Below are 17,038 nucleotides of genomic sequence, written 5' to 3'. Positions count from 1 at the left end.
CCAACATATTCTCCATTACTGCATATCAAGTATTTATTTCATGTTCTTTTGTTCATTTGCAAGTCAACTGATAATTATAATTGATATCCTGACTAAGAGTTACAAGATAACCATAACTTGCTTCAAGCCAACAATCTCCATGGGATCAACCCTTACTCACGTAAGGTATTACTTGGACGACCCAGTGCACTTGCTGGTTAGTTGTGTGAAGTTGTAAAGAATTGTGATTTCCAATTTCGTGCACCACACGTCGCCGGCAGTCGCAGAGTTGCATGGGGGAATTGCCATCCAGCTCTCGTCCTGCCGTCTCTGTCTTCCCTCTCCTTGGTTTGTTGTGGCATTCTCTCTGCCACTTACCAAAACTGCCGCTCGCCACTGCAAATTGTTGTTGTGTTGTTCGCCGCCTCGATCCCACGGGAAGACAGCCGCCGTGAGAGGCGGTAGCTTGGCCACTAACGGAGAAGCATGACGGAGCCAGCCTCTGCGAGGATTGCCGTCGGAACTCAGTGCTTTCTCCATACGACTTCTCGTCGTTTGCGGTGCTTTGCGCGTCGCGACAACGCCACAGCGAAGTACACCCGCGGAACCACTCGCGCCACCGTCCTTGCCGCTTTGGATCCAGCCGCCTCCTTCATGCACGGTTTCCTCTCCTTCCTCCATCACGATGGTGCCGACCTCGGCGCTACTCCCTTGATGCAGAACCACAGCTTCGCCAGCGCCGCTTGCCGTCGCCTGGCCAACCGCCGCCTTTGTAAACGAGTAAGGTGGCTTTGGCGGTGGGCGATTCCACTCCTCCACTGCTGATCCGCCGCCCTGGACGATAACTTCTTCCTCGGCCGGAGCCGTTTCCTCCAAATGCGCCAAATGTAGATCCATGTTTTCTTCTCTTGTATGTTCTAGAATGAGAGGTAAGTTTGATTGCAGTTCTAGAATTGAATTCTGGAATCCTGCTTGAACTGAAATTGCTGTTGATTATACTGGTTGAAATTCAAAATTGAAAGCTAATTCTGTTACTTCAGCCAAATCTGTTGCTTCTTTTTTTTTCTGCATCTATGAGAGTTGAATTTAGACAAGAAGGTTGTTGTTGTTGCTGAAATGGTGGTACTGCATCGTAGTAATTACAAATAGACAAAGATGAATGCTGAATTATTGCTTGATCTGCCACCTCTGTTGATTTTGTTTGTAGTTGAGGTTGAACTGTAAACTTGAAATTTGATGAGTCTCCTTCTTCTCCTTTGATGTGAACTTCTTCTGTAATTTCTGGATTCCTTGCTGATTCTGAAGCTTTCGCTGTTGTAGACTTAGCAATTTGATATTCTTGATCTGAATTCCAAAATCGGAAATCTGTGATTATTGAATTTTCTGCTGCTGACTTTGTTGAATCATTGTTGAGTGGTGGAAAAGCTGAGGTTGATTTGGCTTGAATCTGGCATATTGGAGGCTGTTGGATTCGTTGATGATTTCGGAAGGTTGCACAAATTTTGGTGTAGGTTGCCTGAATATCTGCAAGTATCTTGGATCGTTTTTCATAATCTGAATTCAAGCGATCTAAACTAGTTTGAATCTGATTCCAAATTGCATCATCATAGGAATTTAGCATGGTGTTCAATGAAAGCACCATTTGATACGAATTTGTATCAAGAACTAGAGAGAATTAGAGATAATCAGAGAGAATAGAAGAGAAATCCCTAGACATAGGGCCAAAGAGAGAAAGTAGAGTTTCTAATTACACCATGTTCCCCTACATTATTACATCATACTCTTATTTATAGTATAATTTTTTAAGTGAGCTAGTCCAATACTAACTGTATTAGTATGTTATGGAATTATATATTAATAATATGAATTTAGCTAACATGAGTCTTAATAGCACATGTTAAAATTACAAAAATAAAATTTTTTATTAAAAATATAAAAAATTTAAGTTTTCAATGTGTTTATTTTATTTGTATTAAATAAAAATATTTAAATTTTCTATTAATAATAAATTTATCATATGTCTTTAGGTCAGATGTTAACTAAATTCTAATAATATATTTTTTAGAGTCACATAATATTTTTTAAACAAAAGAAAATAATTAAAAAATACTAACATAAATTAAAATCAGTGTCTTGAGCTTTTCTTTTAATAAATAACTAGAGCAACAATACCCAAACGGAATCACCAACCTACACAGGCCAATACTAGGCACCCTCTATTGTCAAACTCTATCCAGTATCCAGATTCCACAGCCGAACCCCAGCAAGGAAGCAAGCACAAAACTGTGGTTTCGAGGACAAAAAACAGGAAACCGAAGGAAGAGGATCTCTCCCACACACGCAAAACTGAAACGAGACATGAGAGGGCCAACTGAGAGGAGCCCCACCACTGCCACCAACACCAACACCAGAAGGTCAGTTTACATCAACACCGCCGCCCTTGCAGGTCCATCCCTGGACCCCACCGCTGGGTTCCACCAGATCCGTCCTCCTTTCCACGCCACACTCCCTCACTTCCTTCAGAAGCCGCAAGCTCTTCCCTTCCTCCTCTGCTTCCTCCTCATCCTCACATGGATCTCCTTCACCATCCACCATTCCTCTTCTTCCTCCTCCGCCCGCCTTCAACGCTTTCCGTCGCCTCTAACGGAATCAACCCGCGAAGCCGATAGAATGGCCAACCTTGTTAGGTTCAGCTCCTCCGTCCCCTCCCCCGTCGCTAAGGACACCCGCGGTTGGCTCCTCGACCCTATCTCGCTAGCTCGAGCTTCTGGCATTTTAGGTTTTTTCTTTTTCCCCTCTAACTTCGGTGTTTCTCATCATTGCCTTTTAGTTAGAGATCGGTATGTCAAATTCGATCGTAGTTTTTAATTGAATATCGTTGAACGTGTATTTAGCCATCTGTTTGGTTCATAGATTGGAGATTAGCATATTTATAATGTGATTATGCGAAGGAGCAAGGTCAAATTGAAGTTGAGAATTTTTGGGTGGAGTAATTTGGTGTCTCGTCCATTTTGAGAATAGTTTGCATTTTAGCTTTTTTATTATTTTTTTTAAATGAGGATTTTGCATTCTTGTTATGATCTGTTTCCTAGTTTAGTGGATTTGTAGATGTACGATGTGATTCTATGTTTTGTGGCCATTGAAATTTGAAAGGGAAATGGTGGTTGGTTCTCTGCAGGTGGAGCTCTCACTTGTGCTTCGGTTCATATAGGAGAGATTCGGCCTGGCAGGTTGAGAGGGAATCATAGGCATCATGATTGCAACGAGACATTTGTCCTTTGGGGTGCCCTAACCAAATTTAGGGTAAGCTTTATGGTATTCTATATTTCTATTATTTTATTAACATTTATTTGTACTTTATGTGTCTTGAGATATTTCTCACTATTTATTGTTAAGTATAGCAACTCTTGCAGAGAGTAAAGGAGTTTTAACAGCATGATGTAATTAATTATTAGTTGCAATCGCAATTCTAAAAAATCTCGGAGGGAAAAGCTCTAAAAAGGATGAAAGAAAAAGGAGGGTGGGGGTGTTAATTGATGAGGCTGCCATAGTTCCATTGCTCTGGGTTGAAAAGTATTTCATCTGACACAATTTATTGATTTTGCATCAGGATTAAATGAAGAATTGCATTGCATCTGCTGAACATTTCATTGTTTACTTTGTGTTTTTGTTTGTTGGGGATAAGAGAATCAGCGATTCCTTGTTTAACACTGCAATCACTATTTGTTGAGCATCGGGTTAAATTGGTTGTTTTACACTGCAATTATTATTTTCCAATTTTTACCACCAAAGTGTACTTGATCCCTAGATGTGTCCTGTGGGGTATTTCTAATGCAAGGCCAATGATGGATGCGAAGAATTTCTGAAAATTAAACCCACTCCCAAACTATCACATGGCTGAGATTGGTGGAAAGGACCTAATGATGTTCACAGGTTCTAATTCTCACTGTCTACACCAGAGTCCTAATCCCTAGTTTAGTGCAGAATTCTAGTTTCAGGAAGTAGCATGGCGTGTGAACAAGATGTTGGCATTCACATTTCTTTGTATTATTAATAACTTTTTACTTCTGCATATAATTCCCATTCATGACTTGCAAGTCTAAACCTGTCTGCAGTTGGAGAATAGTGAGGTAACTGATACTGGTTACGCCGAAGTGATCATTGGTCCAGATGATATTGTTGTTGCTGCCAGCCCCAGTAATACCGCACATGCTTTGGTGAACATAGATCCGGTTCGGAGTACATTCTTTATAGGATGCCAGGACAACACTATAAACTATAATGCTTCAAGTACCGATTTCAATGTTTGGAAAGATCTTTAAGACGCCTCTCTTCATGAAAATCATGAAGATGAAACTCTAAATTGAATGTGAGGATTACTATTAGTGGGACATTACTGCACAGAATGAGAGAGTTAGCCTTCAAGTTGTTTTATGTATTTAAAAGTGTACATAGCTCTGACACAAACTCACTTGGTGAATGTGAGGTTTTTACAGGGAAGCTAGTCAGATAAGAGAAGTGAAAAAAAGGTACAGTTTTTGAATTTTCTGTATTACATATTTTCTCCTCAGGGTTGGTACATGGATTTATTACAATTTCCCCCGAACAACCATATACATTTTGGATGTTGGCCAATTTACAGACTTCCATTATACATGTTCCTTCAATGTAAATAAAGTGTTCCTTCCATTATGTTTTTTTTTTTTTGGTTTCTCCATGGGAAACCTGATTTGGTTATTCCCAAATGAGGGCATAGAATAACTGTCTGAGCTGTTTACTTGATTTGGAGCTAAGTAATTTGGGATAATTAAACGGGAATAGATGCTCTCAATTTTTTTAACAATTGCGAGAATAAAGTGTGATCTCTCACTAACCAAGAGAAAACATGGGAGAAAAACATTGAAGAGTTTGAGATGACACTTTATTCTCATAATTGTTAAAAAAATTAGAGAGGATTCATTTCCTAATTAAACAACCATGTTAAGTGTACAGTAAAATCAGTTACTAAAATTAATTACTATTATAAAATACATATTGAAATATAAATTACATATTAAAAATAAATTAAGCAACAAATGTATTTATACACAATTACATGGTAATTAATTTTTGTGTACACATAATTTAAATTAAAAATTTGATGTTAAAATATGATATTTAAAATACTTTCGGCCTGTGCACACGTTTTTCTCTTCTCTATCTTCTTTCTTTTTCCAACACTCTATATCAAAATAAAGGAAGAGTAAAATAAAAAATAAAGGATTCAATTCATTATTAGTTGTATCTCAAATTTCGTCAAATTTCTCTTCAAAATCCTTGTTGATTTATAAATAAAATCAATTTTGGGGAAATTACACACTGGGAGTTAAACTGACTTTGAAATCATCGTCAGTTTAAGGTATGTGCATGTAAAAATGTAGTTAAACACACTAATTCAGGTGCAGGTCTGGCATAGCCTAATTTGAAGCTTTCAGGGATGAAATTGCTTTTTTCTAAAGATTTTCACAACATTTGATTACAGAAATGCTGATCGATCAGAAAATTTGCCAGAACTTGGCATGCAATTAGATTACGTAACACATAATATCAGTCTTTGCCTGTCACATTTTCAAAATTTCAGTTTATTTTCTGTTGATGTCAGGTGTTTATGTATTACTTTTGATTTGATTGTAACCATTTTGGATGTCACTACTCACTACCATGTTATGTTATGTTATACATCTTGTAGCGGTGTTCTAAACATGGACACTGATTGAGATAATCATTTCAAATCCTATTCATTATAACGAATTTTAATTAAGATTAAGAACTGATCGCAGTCTCAAATCAAATCAATTTTGAGAATTGTGTTATTGATTTCAAGATGGAACTTGCTAGTGCATTATCACGTGCAAGACAAGAACTTATCGTGTCTCAATTAGATAGAGACATTTCATTCTATGGTATATTATATAGGCAATTACTCTATAGAAGATGCCAAAATTATTTTTTTTTATCAAAATATTTTGTTTAAAAATGTAACTTATTATCTTTTAAATAAAAATAACACTTTTTAACATATCAAATAAATCCAATAATTTATTATCTAATGGTTAAAATAAAACAACTTCACATAAGGATAATTATAGAATCCATTAGAATATCCACCATATTATATAAACAATTAAACATAATAAAAAATTTGTTGCTTTATAAACTGAAACATAAATGATGGATATCCGGTGGGAACATCCCAAAAAATATGCGGTTTGCTTGCACGCAAGGACCGTTTCAATGACCAAGCTAATTAAGAACTCGAAGTCACTGCGATTTTATGAACAGAACATATCAAAATAATAATAAATAATAATAATAATGAAATAATGATAATATTTTATTTTGATCAAAATAAATTTAGAAAGCTTATCTTAGTTAGGTTGGACCTAGCTATGGAATGAGTGGATGAGTTGTGGGCAAGTATAAATTAATCGTTAGCTTAAGCAAGTTCCATGTGAGCATGTGTTGCTTCAGATTATTAGCTTAGATAAAATATAATTTTTCAAGGGAGCCACTTAAATAAAGATGTCAAAAACGTTTTTTTTTAAAGATGTTTTTTAAAAATTAATATTTAATACATATAATCAATTAAACTGTATTATTTTTTTTATTAAAAGTTAGACTGGACAAATCAGTTTAACAAAAAAATTAATAAATTAAATTTTGAATTGGTATAAATTAATATTTTTTATAAAAAATTACTACAATATCCCTATTATAAAACATAACTAAAATATTCCTATTATATATATATATATTTTGACAAAAATAACACAATTTAAGTGATTATATGTGTTAAATTTTAATTATTAAAAAACATCTTTAAAAAAAGATATTTGATGCATCTTTATGGGAGCATCCCCATTTTTCAATTGGTTGATTATTCTCATACGTCAAGACTCTACTATTTAGAGGTTCCCATGATTTAGGCCAAACTTTCAAGACACTATGTATTGTTGGATCAAAGTTCAAGTCTTGTATGGGTAATTCGGTATATGAATAATATATATATACCAAAAATAGGAAGATTCGAATAAAGGGACTATGTCATTTGAACTATATATAACTCATTGAAATCATATGTTATTATACGCCTAATAAAGAAAAAGAAAGTCACATTTTTCTCTTCCATTCCATTTACCCAATGAAGTTAAAACCTAATCTTCCCCCCAGTCACAATCTTTAACATATCAGTATAGTCTTGCCCGAAAGTAACAATATAAATTTCTAATCATAGGTTGATTAACAAACTCCTTTACACTTAGAAAATTTTCTTTATTTAATATTTTTTAAAAAATAATAATTTCCCTCGCTTGAAAGACAACAATACACGAGGTAGAAGATTGCTTGCATCAAATTCAAAGCCAATGAACAATGCTACTCCAAGAACTATAAATCCACTCCATTGGAAGGATAATGGACATGAATCAATCATCTCTCTAGGCCCATTAGCCCAAACACTAAGAAATTAAAACTCTCGATTAAACCACCAGCATCAGAATTCTAAAATATGNNNNAGAGGCTAGCTGTTTTGGTGGGGTGCAATTACTATAACACCCCTAACGAGTTGCATGGCTGCATAAACGATGTGCTGGCTATGAGGGACACACTAGTGAAGCGCTTTGAGTTTGAAGCTGCCAACATTGAGGTCCTAACCGATGCACCCGGCTCATCCTCGCCTTTGCCCACCGGCGCCAACATCAAGCTGGCGCTGGCTCGCATGGTCGATGCAGCCAAAGCTGGGGATGTTCTGTACTTTCACTACAGTGGACATGGAACCAGGATCCCTTCAAAGAAACGTGGCCATCCATTCCGCCAAGAGGAAGCAATTGTGCCTTGTGACTTCAATCTTATCACAGGTATGTATTATCAATTGTTACGTGTAAATAAAAAATTAAAAATCTGTACATAAGACATATTGAAAATGAAAAGAAAAATACATATATTTATAAACAAATATACTATAGTTGATTTAGTGACTAATTCTTTTTTGCGTAAACATGATATTTTTGTTCATTAAATTGTTTGCAAAATCATATAATCAAAAGATGCTCTAATTAGAGCACAATTAAGGTGTATTTGAATTTTATTTAAAGTTTGTATTTTTTAAATACCACCTTATTTCTGTTTACTATATATTTTTCATGGTTTTCCGATGGAAAATTTGAAATAACAGATATAATTTTTTTTATACTTGGAAATATTACTTTTAAAAAATTCTAAAAATAGAAGAAATAAAATTAAGAGACAAGAATTAGAAAACGAAAGTGGCCATTTTTTTAGATAAATAATGTTTATATTAAATTTGGCAAGTCATTTTCTAATGGATTTCTAATAGCAGGAGGTACTAACTTTCATATAGAATAAGGTTAATCTATGAAAAGCTTAACAAGCTAAATATTCTTTTACTTCTTAATGTTTAGATTAAATTTTAATTTCATACTTAACATTTAAAGCATTCAATTTTTATCCCAAGTGTTTTATTTTTGTTATTTGGGAAAAATTAAAACTTTTCTTTTAAAAAATGTCATGTTTTTCTATAGTAATTTTGATTAAAAAAATTAAAATAAGATAAAATAAAACTTTAAAAAAAAATACATTTTTTTGAAACTTAGAGAGAAAATTAGGATTGAAGCTATAGCTAGAAATTAAAATAATGCTTTACATTATTGTTATTCAATAAATTTCAGTTATGTAGTTCAAAAACTAAATTAAAAAAAGGAGGGCAGGATACGTGGTCTAAACTAGATCACATGCCTTGTAATTACGTTTTAAACCGTAATAGCCATCTTAACAAAGGTAACATGTTAGTTATTGAACTAATTCCTTCACTACTGTTGTCAATTAATATAGATTTGGATTTCCGGCAACTGGTGAATCGGCTGCCGAGTGGCGCGAGCCTCACAATCCTGTCAGACTCATGCCACAGCGGCGGCCTAATCGACAAAGAGAAGGAACAGATAGGGCCATCATCAGTAATCTCCAAAAGTGAAGCACCGAAAAATTACACTTACACCCCAAAGACAATTCCCTTTGAGTCCATATTGCAGCACCTTTCATCGCTAACAAAAATAAACACCACTGACATTGGAACACACTTGTTAGAATCCTTCGGTGAGGAAGCCAGCCTGAGGTTCCGGCTTCCCCTGCCGGATCCTGAATTGTCCACACCGCTTCGGGCGGACAACGGCGTTCTGCTGAGTGGCTGCCAGCCTGATGAGACATCTGCCGACATGAGGCCGAACGAAGTGAGCGCAAAGGCTTATGGTGCATTCAGCAATGCCGTTCAGATGGTTTTGACGGAGAATCCTGGTACGATAAGTAACAGAGAAGTTGTGATTTTAGCTAGGAAGTTGCTTCAATCACAGGGGTTTCAGCAGCATCCTTGTCTCTATTGCAGTGATGAGAATGCAAATGCTACTTTCTTGTGGCAAAGTTAATTAAAGCTCTGAGATTGTTATTGTTGATTATTTGATGTGTGTGTCTGTGTGACTCTTGTTATTGTTGTGTTAATTTTTATTATTTGGAATAAGTGAAAACTGAAAAGAACTATTTATTCTTTTGGGAAAATATATATCAACTTGAGTTGTGTGAGACCTGTGCTTTGTTATTGCATGAAGGCACCTCTAGACTCGGTGTGTATTTCGTTCTACTTCTCATAAAATTGATTTTAGGTGACATTAATTAACTTGTGAGCTATTGAAGTTTGCTTTAGTTGCATTATGTTTCAATCCTAACAAATTTTGTTTTGAAGTTAGCTAGATGTGTTTGGCCAAAAGATGTTCTTTTTAGGAATGGAATCTAAATTTATTCAGAATTATAATGTGTTTCTATCACTAAGCTAACTTTATTTTTTGCAAATAATTTTAATTTTACTAGAAGCTAAAGTTAACTGGGATAAACGTAACCAAAAAATAAGAAATGGCCACAAATAGTTTTCAGGACTAAATTATAAGAGCAACACCACCCAAAATAATAATAGAAAAAAAATATTAGAAGAGATGGGGATTAGCCCGAGGATCTAGTGTCATTTTTCCCCTATCAAAGGAATCAATTTGATCATTCTAGATTGGAGTAAAACATTTTGATAAAAAAATCAAGCGTCGAGTAAAACATCAAATTGATCTTTTAAAAAATGGTCATACATGACATGATAAAAAATAGTTATTGGTGTATAATGATGTGTTAATTTCTTTTAGGATTTTGTAAGAACACTTGTTAAGGTTATTTAAAAGTTGATATTTTAAAATATTTCTAATATATGCATTATAAAAGTATTGAAACTTTAAATTTCTAGATTTTCAATAAAAGTTTTGCGACCTCGAATTCAAATTTGTAATAGGGTCTATTGCAATAGCACTGAATGTTTTTATTAGAATTCATCTTAATTTAGTTTATTGATTAACATTTTATGGACTCAACATCATAATATTTTAACAAATCGATTGACGTTGGAGTACCTTTTTTGTAGGACTAAATTAATACCCTACCCTTCTTTAGGGGTTTAATTGCTTGGTCTAACTTCAGTTGGCAATGACATTAGGGAAAGGAAAAACCTTTATTGTCACAAAAAGCAGCTTTTTGTTAAAAATCGGGGCCCTGTTTAATTAATTATAACCATAAACCGGCTGAATCCTCACATAAATTTCAGAATTAACAAATTAATACTTTTGTAATTTATGTGACAACATCATTTGTATATAGTTCTTTGTTCATTATTTTTTTTTTTGACTGGGAAAAGGAAGAATTATCAATTCAAAGGAGCCAATATATCTGTCAAGGCCAGATTCATTACATGAGTAGGTGCATCTTCCATCCACACTCTATTTGGATTGGTAAGAGCATATTGTGCTAATTCACGAGCTACTCTATTTCCTTGTCTCTTCACATGACTAAAAGAAATTGATCTAAAATTACCTATTAAATACAAACTATCAGCAATGAAGAAACCAACATAAGAGTCAATTATCTTTCCTTGTTTGAGAGCTTTCACCACCTGCATACTATCACTCTCCAAAATAATATTTGTAAAACAACTTTCTATAACCATCTTCATTCCTCGATAGGCAGCATATGCTTATGCCTCATGGGCCTCAAGGGGGAATGGAATAGCCCAACAAACTGTTGCCATGACTTGGCCCAAGTTATCTCTAATAACAACTCCTACACCTCATTTATTAATCTTACCAACGGCTGCATCTACATTTACTTTTAGCATTGAGTTTGGTGACTCTTCCCACTTTTGCGTAATGAAAGTTGGTGAGTTATGACTCTTCCTCAACTCTTCCAAAGTAGCTTGGGTGTTCCAGAATTCTTCGAAGGAGGTCAATGCTTTTTTTATTTCTTCCTCAATTGTTAGTACTTTCTTTTAAAAAATCATCGAATTCCTTACTTGTCAGAGTTGATTTAGTAAGGTACAAAAAGGCCTTGTTCTTTCATCTGAAGCTTACCCAAAATCTGTGTAATCCATCCTTTCACATTATTTTCTCTGTTTGTTTCAGGCCTTAAATTGAATGGTGATGCAAACCAGAAATGCCTTGCAAAATCACAGTGTTTGAAGAGGTGTTCTTCTGTCTCCTCTCCTGCCCAGCATCTCTCACAAATTGGTGGACATTCAATTCCTCTGCGCCTTAGGTTCTTCATAGTTGGGAGGGATTTATGCATCAGTCTCCACAGAAAATTCAGTGTTCTTGGGGAGGCTTTAATCTTCCAAATCTGTTTCCAGGTACCTTCCTTTCTCTGTTCTTCTTGCCAATTTGTTGATTGATTCCTGTTTTGTGCTTTAATTTCGTGGTATGCTAGCTTTACTCTGAACAATCCATTTTTTGCCTTTTTTCAAATGAACTTGTCTGATTGCTTTGATCTGGGAATTGGGATCTCTAGAATTTGTTTTGCTTCGAAAGGTAGGAAGACTTGGTTTATCAGCTCTGTATTTCATTCTTTTTCCTCTTCCTTCATAAGCTCCTTTACTTTAGTAATCTTGTCTAGAGATGGTGGGTTGGGGGATCATACTTTTGAACTGTTCTGTTTGGATAGCCAGGGATCTTTCCAAACTTTAATCTCTTTACCATTACCTACCTTCCAGAAACCACCCAGTTCAAGCACACCTTTTGCTTGCCATATGCTTCTCCACGTGAAACTGGGAGTGAACCCCAAATCTGCATTCAAAAAGGTTTTTCGATTGTAGTATTTTTTCCTGATGGTTCTTGCGGCTAGAGATTCTGAGTTTCGAATGAGTCTCCACCCCTGTTTAGCTAAGAGAGCTGAATTAAAGGCCTCAATGTCTCGAAAGCCTAATCCACCACTCTGTTTTGGGTTACAGAGTTTTTCCCATTTAACCCAATGTATCTTTCTCTCTCCATTCTTCGAGCCCCAGTAAAACTTACTAATCATAGATGCGATGTGTTGACATAGACTCGTTGGTAACCTAAAACACCCTATGATGTAAGTTAGAATTAATTGAACCACCACTTTTATGAGCACCTCCTTCCCAGCCTTTGATAGAAACTTTTCCTTTCACCCTTTGAGCTTTTTCCACACCTTCTCTTGGACGTACTCGAAGACTTATTTTTTGGATCTTCCGACGAAAGTCGGTAGCCCCAGATACTTTGAGTGCCTTTCTACAGCCTTTATTCCTAACCGTTCTTGAATCAATCTTTGTCTGATAGTAGGTACATTTCGGCTAAAAGACAGCTCTGATTTTTTCGTGTTAATTCGTTGTCCCGAGGCTTGTTGGAACCTGACCAACACTTTCTTTGTTGCTTGGATGTCCTGGTCTGTTGCTCTAGTGAAGAGTATACTATCATCTGCAAAGAAAAGATGGTTTATCTCTGGCCCTGTTCTAGAGATCTTGATCCCGTGAATCATTTTGCTCTCTTGCGCCTTCATGAGGTTGTCTGATAGCACTTCGGCACAAATAATGAAGAGGTATGGGGAGAGGGGGCTCCTTGTCTCAACCCTCTCGAGGGTTTAAAAGGTTTGATGGGGCTCCATTCAGCAGCACTGAGAAGGAGGTTGTACTGACACATTTTCAGATTGTTTGCACCCATCTATTTGGAAAACCCATTGAGATTAACACCTCTCTTAGGAAAATCCACTCGACTCTATCGTACGCTTTCTCCATATCGAGCTTTAGACCTACATAACCTTTTCTTCCCCTTGTTTTCTTCTTCATGTAGTGAAAGATTTCAAAGGGAATCAACCCATTATCCGTGATTAGTCTATCCGGGACAAAAGTGCTTTGATTTTCACCAATAATCTGCGGGAGAATAATCTTTAATCTATTAGCCATGGTTTTTGTTACCAATTTGAAGATGACATTGCATAGAGAGATGGGGCGGTACTCTTTAGTGTGTTTTGGCCTTGCCACTTTGGGGATCATGCAGATATGGGTTTGGTTTATTTGCTTTGCGTCAGCTCCTTCATTGAGAATCTTTAGGACAGCATCAGTGACATCCTTGCCAACACATTTCCACATTCTTTGGTAGAATATGGCTGGAAAGCCATCGGGTCCCGACGCTTTCGTAGGGTGCATCTGATGAAGCGCTTGATAAACTTTGTCGCTAGTGAAATCAGCATTGAGAGTCTCAAATCTTTTACCATTTATCCCGCCTCTCACCATGTCAACTGATTCTTTCACATCTATAACTTCTTCCGATGTAAACAGTTTCTCAAAAAAAAAACTTTTCATTACTCTTTCAATTTCCTCTTCATCCTCGTACTTGATTCCCGCGCCATCTGTGATTGAATCTACCCGATTCCTCATTTTTCTCAGGGATGCTTTTTGGTGGAAGAACTTGGTATTTTTGTCTCCATGGTTCAGCCATGTGGCTCTTGATCTCTGGCTCCACCAAATTTCTTTGTCTTGCAGCAGGTTGTCTAGTTCGGCCTCTACCTCTTTTGTCGTCCTCAAAGTCTCGTCGGATTGTGGAAGTTTGTTGAGATTGTCCAGCCTCTGTTGGTTCACCCTAATTCTCCTCGGGATGTCCCCAAAAACTTCTTGTCCCCAGCTATCCAGTCTCTCAGTGCAGAATTGCAGCTTCTCCTTTATGCCCCCTGCTATTTTTCCATGTTTCTTCCACTACGTGTCCACAATTTTCATTTGTCAACCATATTTCTTCAAATCTAAATTTTTTCTGTTTCTTCCTTCTCAACCTTTCACTTCCAATTAAGTCAAGAAAAATGGGACAGTGGTCTGATTTATATCTAGTTAAATGCTGGACTGCTGACTTTGGAAATTTCTCCTTCCATTCAATGTTCGCCATAGCTCTGTCCAAACATTCTTGAATATTCTTTTCCCCTACTTGCCCATTTGACCAGGTAAAAGAGTTACCAATGAAGCCGAGATCAAGAAGCTCACTGGTCTGGATAGCCTCTTGAAAGCCTCTGACTTGTGATAAATAACTGGGGCTCCTCCTTGTTTCTCACTCTGGCTCATCACTTGGTTGAAATCGCTAATTATCACCCAGGGAGATTAGAATTCTGTCCAAGCGACCTTATAAGTTCCCAACTAGCTTTCTTGTTTTGATTTTCTGGAAAGCCATAAAACCCTGTTGCTCTCCAAACACAGCTGTTATCTTCTATTTTCACCTCAATGTCAATGTGATTTGATGACATGGATATCAATTTGATATCTATTGAGCTGTCCCACAGCATTGCTAGACCCCCACTTCTTTGTCTTCCTTCGCCCTTACAATCCACTCCAATTACGTTTTGTAGCCCGCCTCTGTATCTCAGCCTCATTATCTCATTCGCCTTCTTCCTTGTCTCTATGAGAAAAACAAGGTTGGGAGCTTTTTGTTGGATGAGCTTGTTTAAGGCTCGCATTGCCCATGGGTTCCTAAGCCCACGGCAATTCCAACTCAGTATTTTCATGGTTCCCGGCGGGGCTGCACAGCAGCCTCCACCGATCTTTGTGTTGTTGCATGTCTCTTGTTCTTTGTTGTCATTTCATCTGTCTCAATCTCTTCTGCTGGATTATCTTTCCTCTTTTGTGCTTTGTTTTCTGGATCTGGGCTCATTACTATGTTTCCCGCTACCTCTCTGGCTTGTCGCTTCCATTTCTTTTCCATTATAGACTTTTCTCCTCCCTTTGAGTTAGTGATGTCATTTATCCCATTAGAGGCTCTTGTTTTCTATTCTTCTATATTCCTTTCTTCTTCTTTTTTACCATTCATCAGCTGCTTTGTTCCATTTTCTGGTTGCTCATTTATCTTGTTTTCCTCGGTTTCTTTCTTTTGCTCCTTGTTATATTTCGGTGGCATATCTGAAGGCTTCTAGAGGTCCTTCCCCTTTTTGATATCTTCTCCCAAATCCCTTCTCAGCAAGAAGATGTCCGGGAGAGTTAAAGCAGGGGCTTGGCATGAATCTTTCCCGATTTCAGACTCCTGAGAGTCCGCAACCGACAGACTCGCCAATTTTTCCATTAACCTATCAGCTAGCTTAGCTTTTAGTGCTTGATCGCACATATTTGTATGGCCCTGTTCAGTCTCTGTTTTTTCATTTGTTTTCCTCACTTTGGTTCCTATGTACTCAGCTTTTAACCATGGACCTAGGGATTTCGAATTATTCTTACCTTTTTCTTCATCTTTTTCCGCTCTCTCGCAGGTGTTCTCGTCGTGTCCTACTTTTTCGCAGTAGTAGCAGAAAGTTGGTAGCTTTTCATATTTGAAGGTAATCCATATAAGACCTTCCTCCTTGCTGCCCACATTTGTTCCCTTCATGAAAGGTGTGTTGGTGTTCATCTTGATAGTGGCTTTGATGAACATTTCTTGATCCTTTCTTACTTCATACAGCTCACATTCAGATATTTCTCCCATACATACAGCTATTTTCCTCCCAAGATTTATTGTTTTGCAATGCTCTGGGAGGCCCCAAATCTACATTTTGGTCTCTATTGTGTCCAGTCCTTTGTCAACATTTTCCTCTCCCTTTTGCCATCTTTTGACTATTAGCCAAGCATTTCTGAAGTACCATGGATTTTCTCTAAGTACTTTGTTCAGATCTGCTTCATGTTGGAAAAAAAACTGGTATATTTTTGGTTTTATTTCCATTACTCTGAAGCATCTTGGTCTCTTCCAAATATTTATCATTGCTGTCTGGATCCATCCCAAGTTGATTTCTTTGTTAGTCATGAGCCTTCCGATGATACTGTTTTGATATTGTTGAACACTTTCCGAGATGTCCTCTTCATCGTACACTACTAGGGGTTCTTCATGTTCCTGTTCTGTTGGTTTTACGTGTTCTGTTTCACTTGCCATTTTATTTTTCAGGACGACGATGCTGAAGATTTACACGCTTCACTAGATGTATCTAATGAGGATGGATTCACGATGTAAAACTGATGTAAGATGAACTACTCTTTCCAAACCCTAAAGAGCTTTCGAGGTGTTGGGGAGAGAGGAGAAAAAATAATGGAAGGAAGAATCTCTTCATAGAATTTGTTCATTATTATTATTGGAGCCACTTTGATATCCGAATTGTATTTTTTCATTCCTTTTGGGATAGGACCATCATGGCAATTAGCATGGCAAATTTGTCAAAGTCAACATTTGTTGGAGCTGGGATAGATCCTCTTCATTGCTCAAAAACATTGAGGTCATCCATTACTTAATCTCAACCTTTCATTTATAGTACCGATGATTATTAAACTAACTTTTATGAGATTGTCTTCATTCACTATGGCCTCAAATGATTATCTTTCTTTTTTTTATTAAATGAGAGATCATACAGTACCAATTGAAAAAAAAATAATATACTTTTAACTATATTATATTGTGTGTGATAGATATATAATAACAACTAAGATGCATGGAGGAAAAAAAACATTCAAATTAATATTTCAACTTATACTCATAATTCAATTTGTTCCTTAAAATTTTAATTTATTCAAATAAGTTCCCAACTTAAAATCTATGACTCATATAAGATCCCGACTTTATTTTCGTTTCAAAACCATTAACGCTGTGTTGAGACGAATTGATGGCTACCTTGCTAAATTTTCTAATAGCTATCCGAAGTGACG

At 36.5% G+C, this 17,038-nt stretch overlaps 3 protein-coding genes across 3 annotated transcripts; all 3 read left to right on the top strand.

Annotated features, from left to right (window-relative positions):
* The first annotated feature begins 2,156 nt into the window (after positions 1-2,156).
* Positions 2,157-4,671, top strand: LOC107494197 (uncharacterized). Its single transcript, XM_016115253.3, has 3 exons — positions 2,157-2,758; positions 3,158-3,282; positions 4,095-4,671. Exons 1-3 carry the CDS (start codon positions 2,338-2,340, stop codon positions 4,299-4,301), a joined length of 753 nt encoding a protein of 250 aa, XP_015970739.1. The 5' UTR covers positions 2,157-2,337; the 3' UTR covers positions 4,302-4,671.
* A 2,659-nt stretch (positions 4,672-7,330) lies between these two features.
* LOC107494198 (metacaspase-9) lies at positions 7,331-9,625 on the top strand. Its single transcript, XM_016115254.3, has 2 exons — positions 7,331-7,874; positions 8,869-9,625. The coding sequence occupies exons 1-2, from the start codon at positions 7,526-7,528 to the stop codon at positions 9,453-9,455; spliced, it is 936 nt and encodes a 311-aa protein (XP_015970740.3). The 5' UTR covers positions 7,331-7,525; the 3' UTR covers positions 9,456-9,625.
* A 1,583-nt stretch (positions 9,626-11,208) lies between these two features.
* Positions 11,209-16,647, top strand: LOC107494199 (uncharacterized). Its single transcript, XM_016115255.3, has 3 exons — positions 11,209-11,339; positions 11,517-11,740; positions 16,287-16,647. The coding sequence occupies exons 1-3, from the start codon at positions 11,282-11,284 to the stop codon at positions 16,350-16,352; spliced, it is 348 nt and encodes a 115-aa protein (XP_015970741.1). The 5' UTR covers positions 11,209-11,281; the 3' UTR covers positions 16,353-16,647.
* Positions 16,648-17,038: the final 391 nt, after the last annotated feature.

Source organism: Arachis duranensis, chromosome 6 (assembly GCF_000817695.3).
Source record: "Arachis duranensis cultivar V14167 chromosome 6, aradu.V14167.gnm2.J7QH, whole genome shotgun sequence".
NCBI classification, from domain to species: Eukaryota; Viridiplantae; Streptophyta; class Magnoliopsida; order Fabales; family Fabaceae; genus Arachis; species Arachis duranensis.
This window is presented reverse-complemented; position numbering and strand designations above follow the sequence as displayed.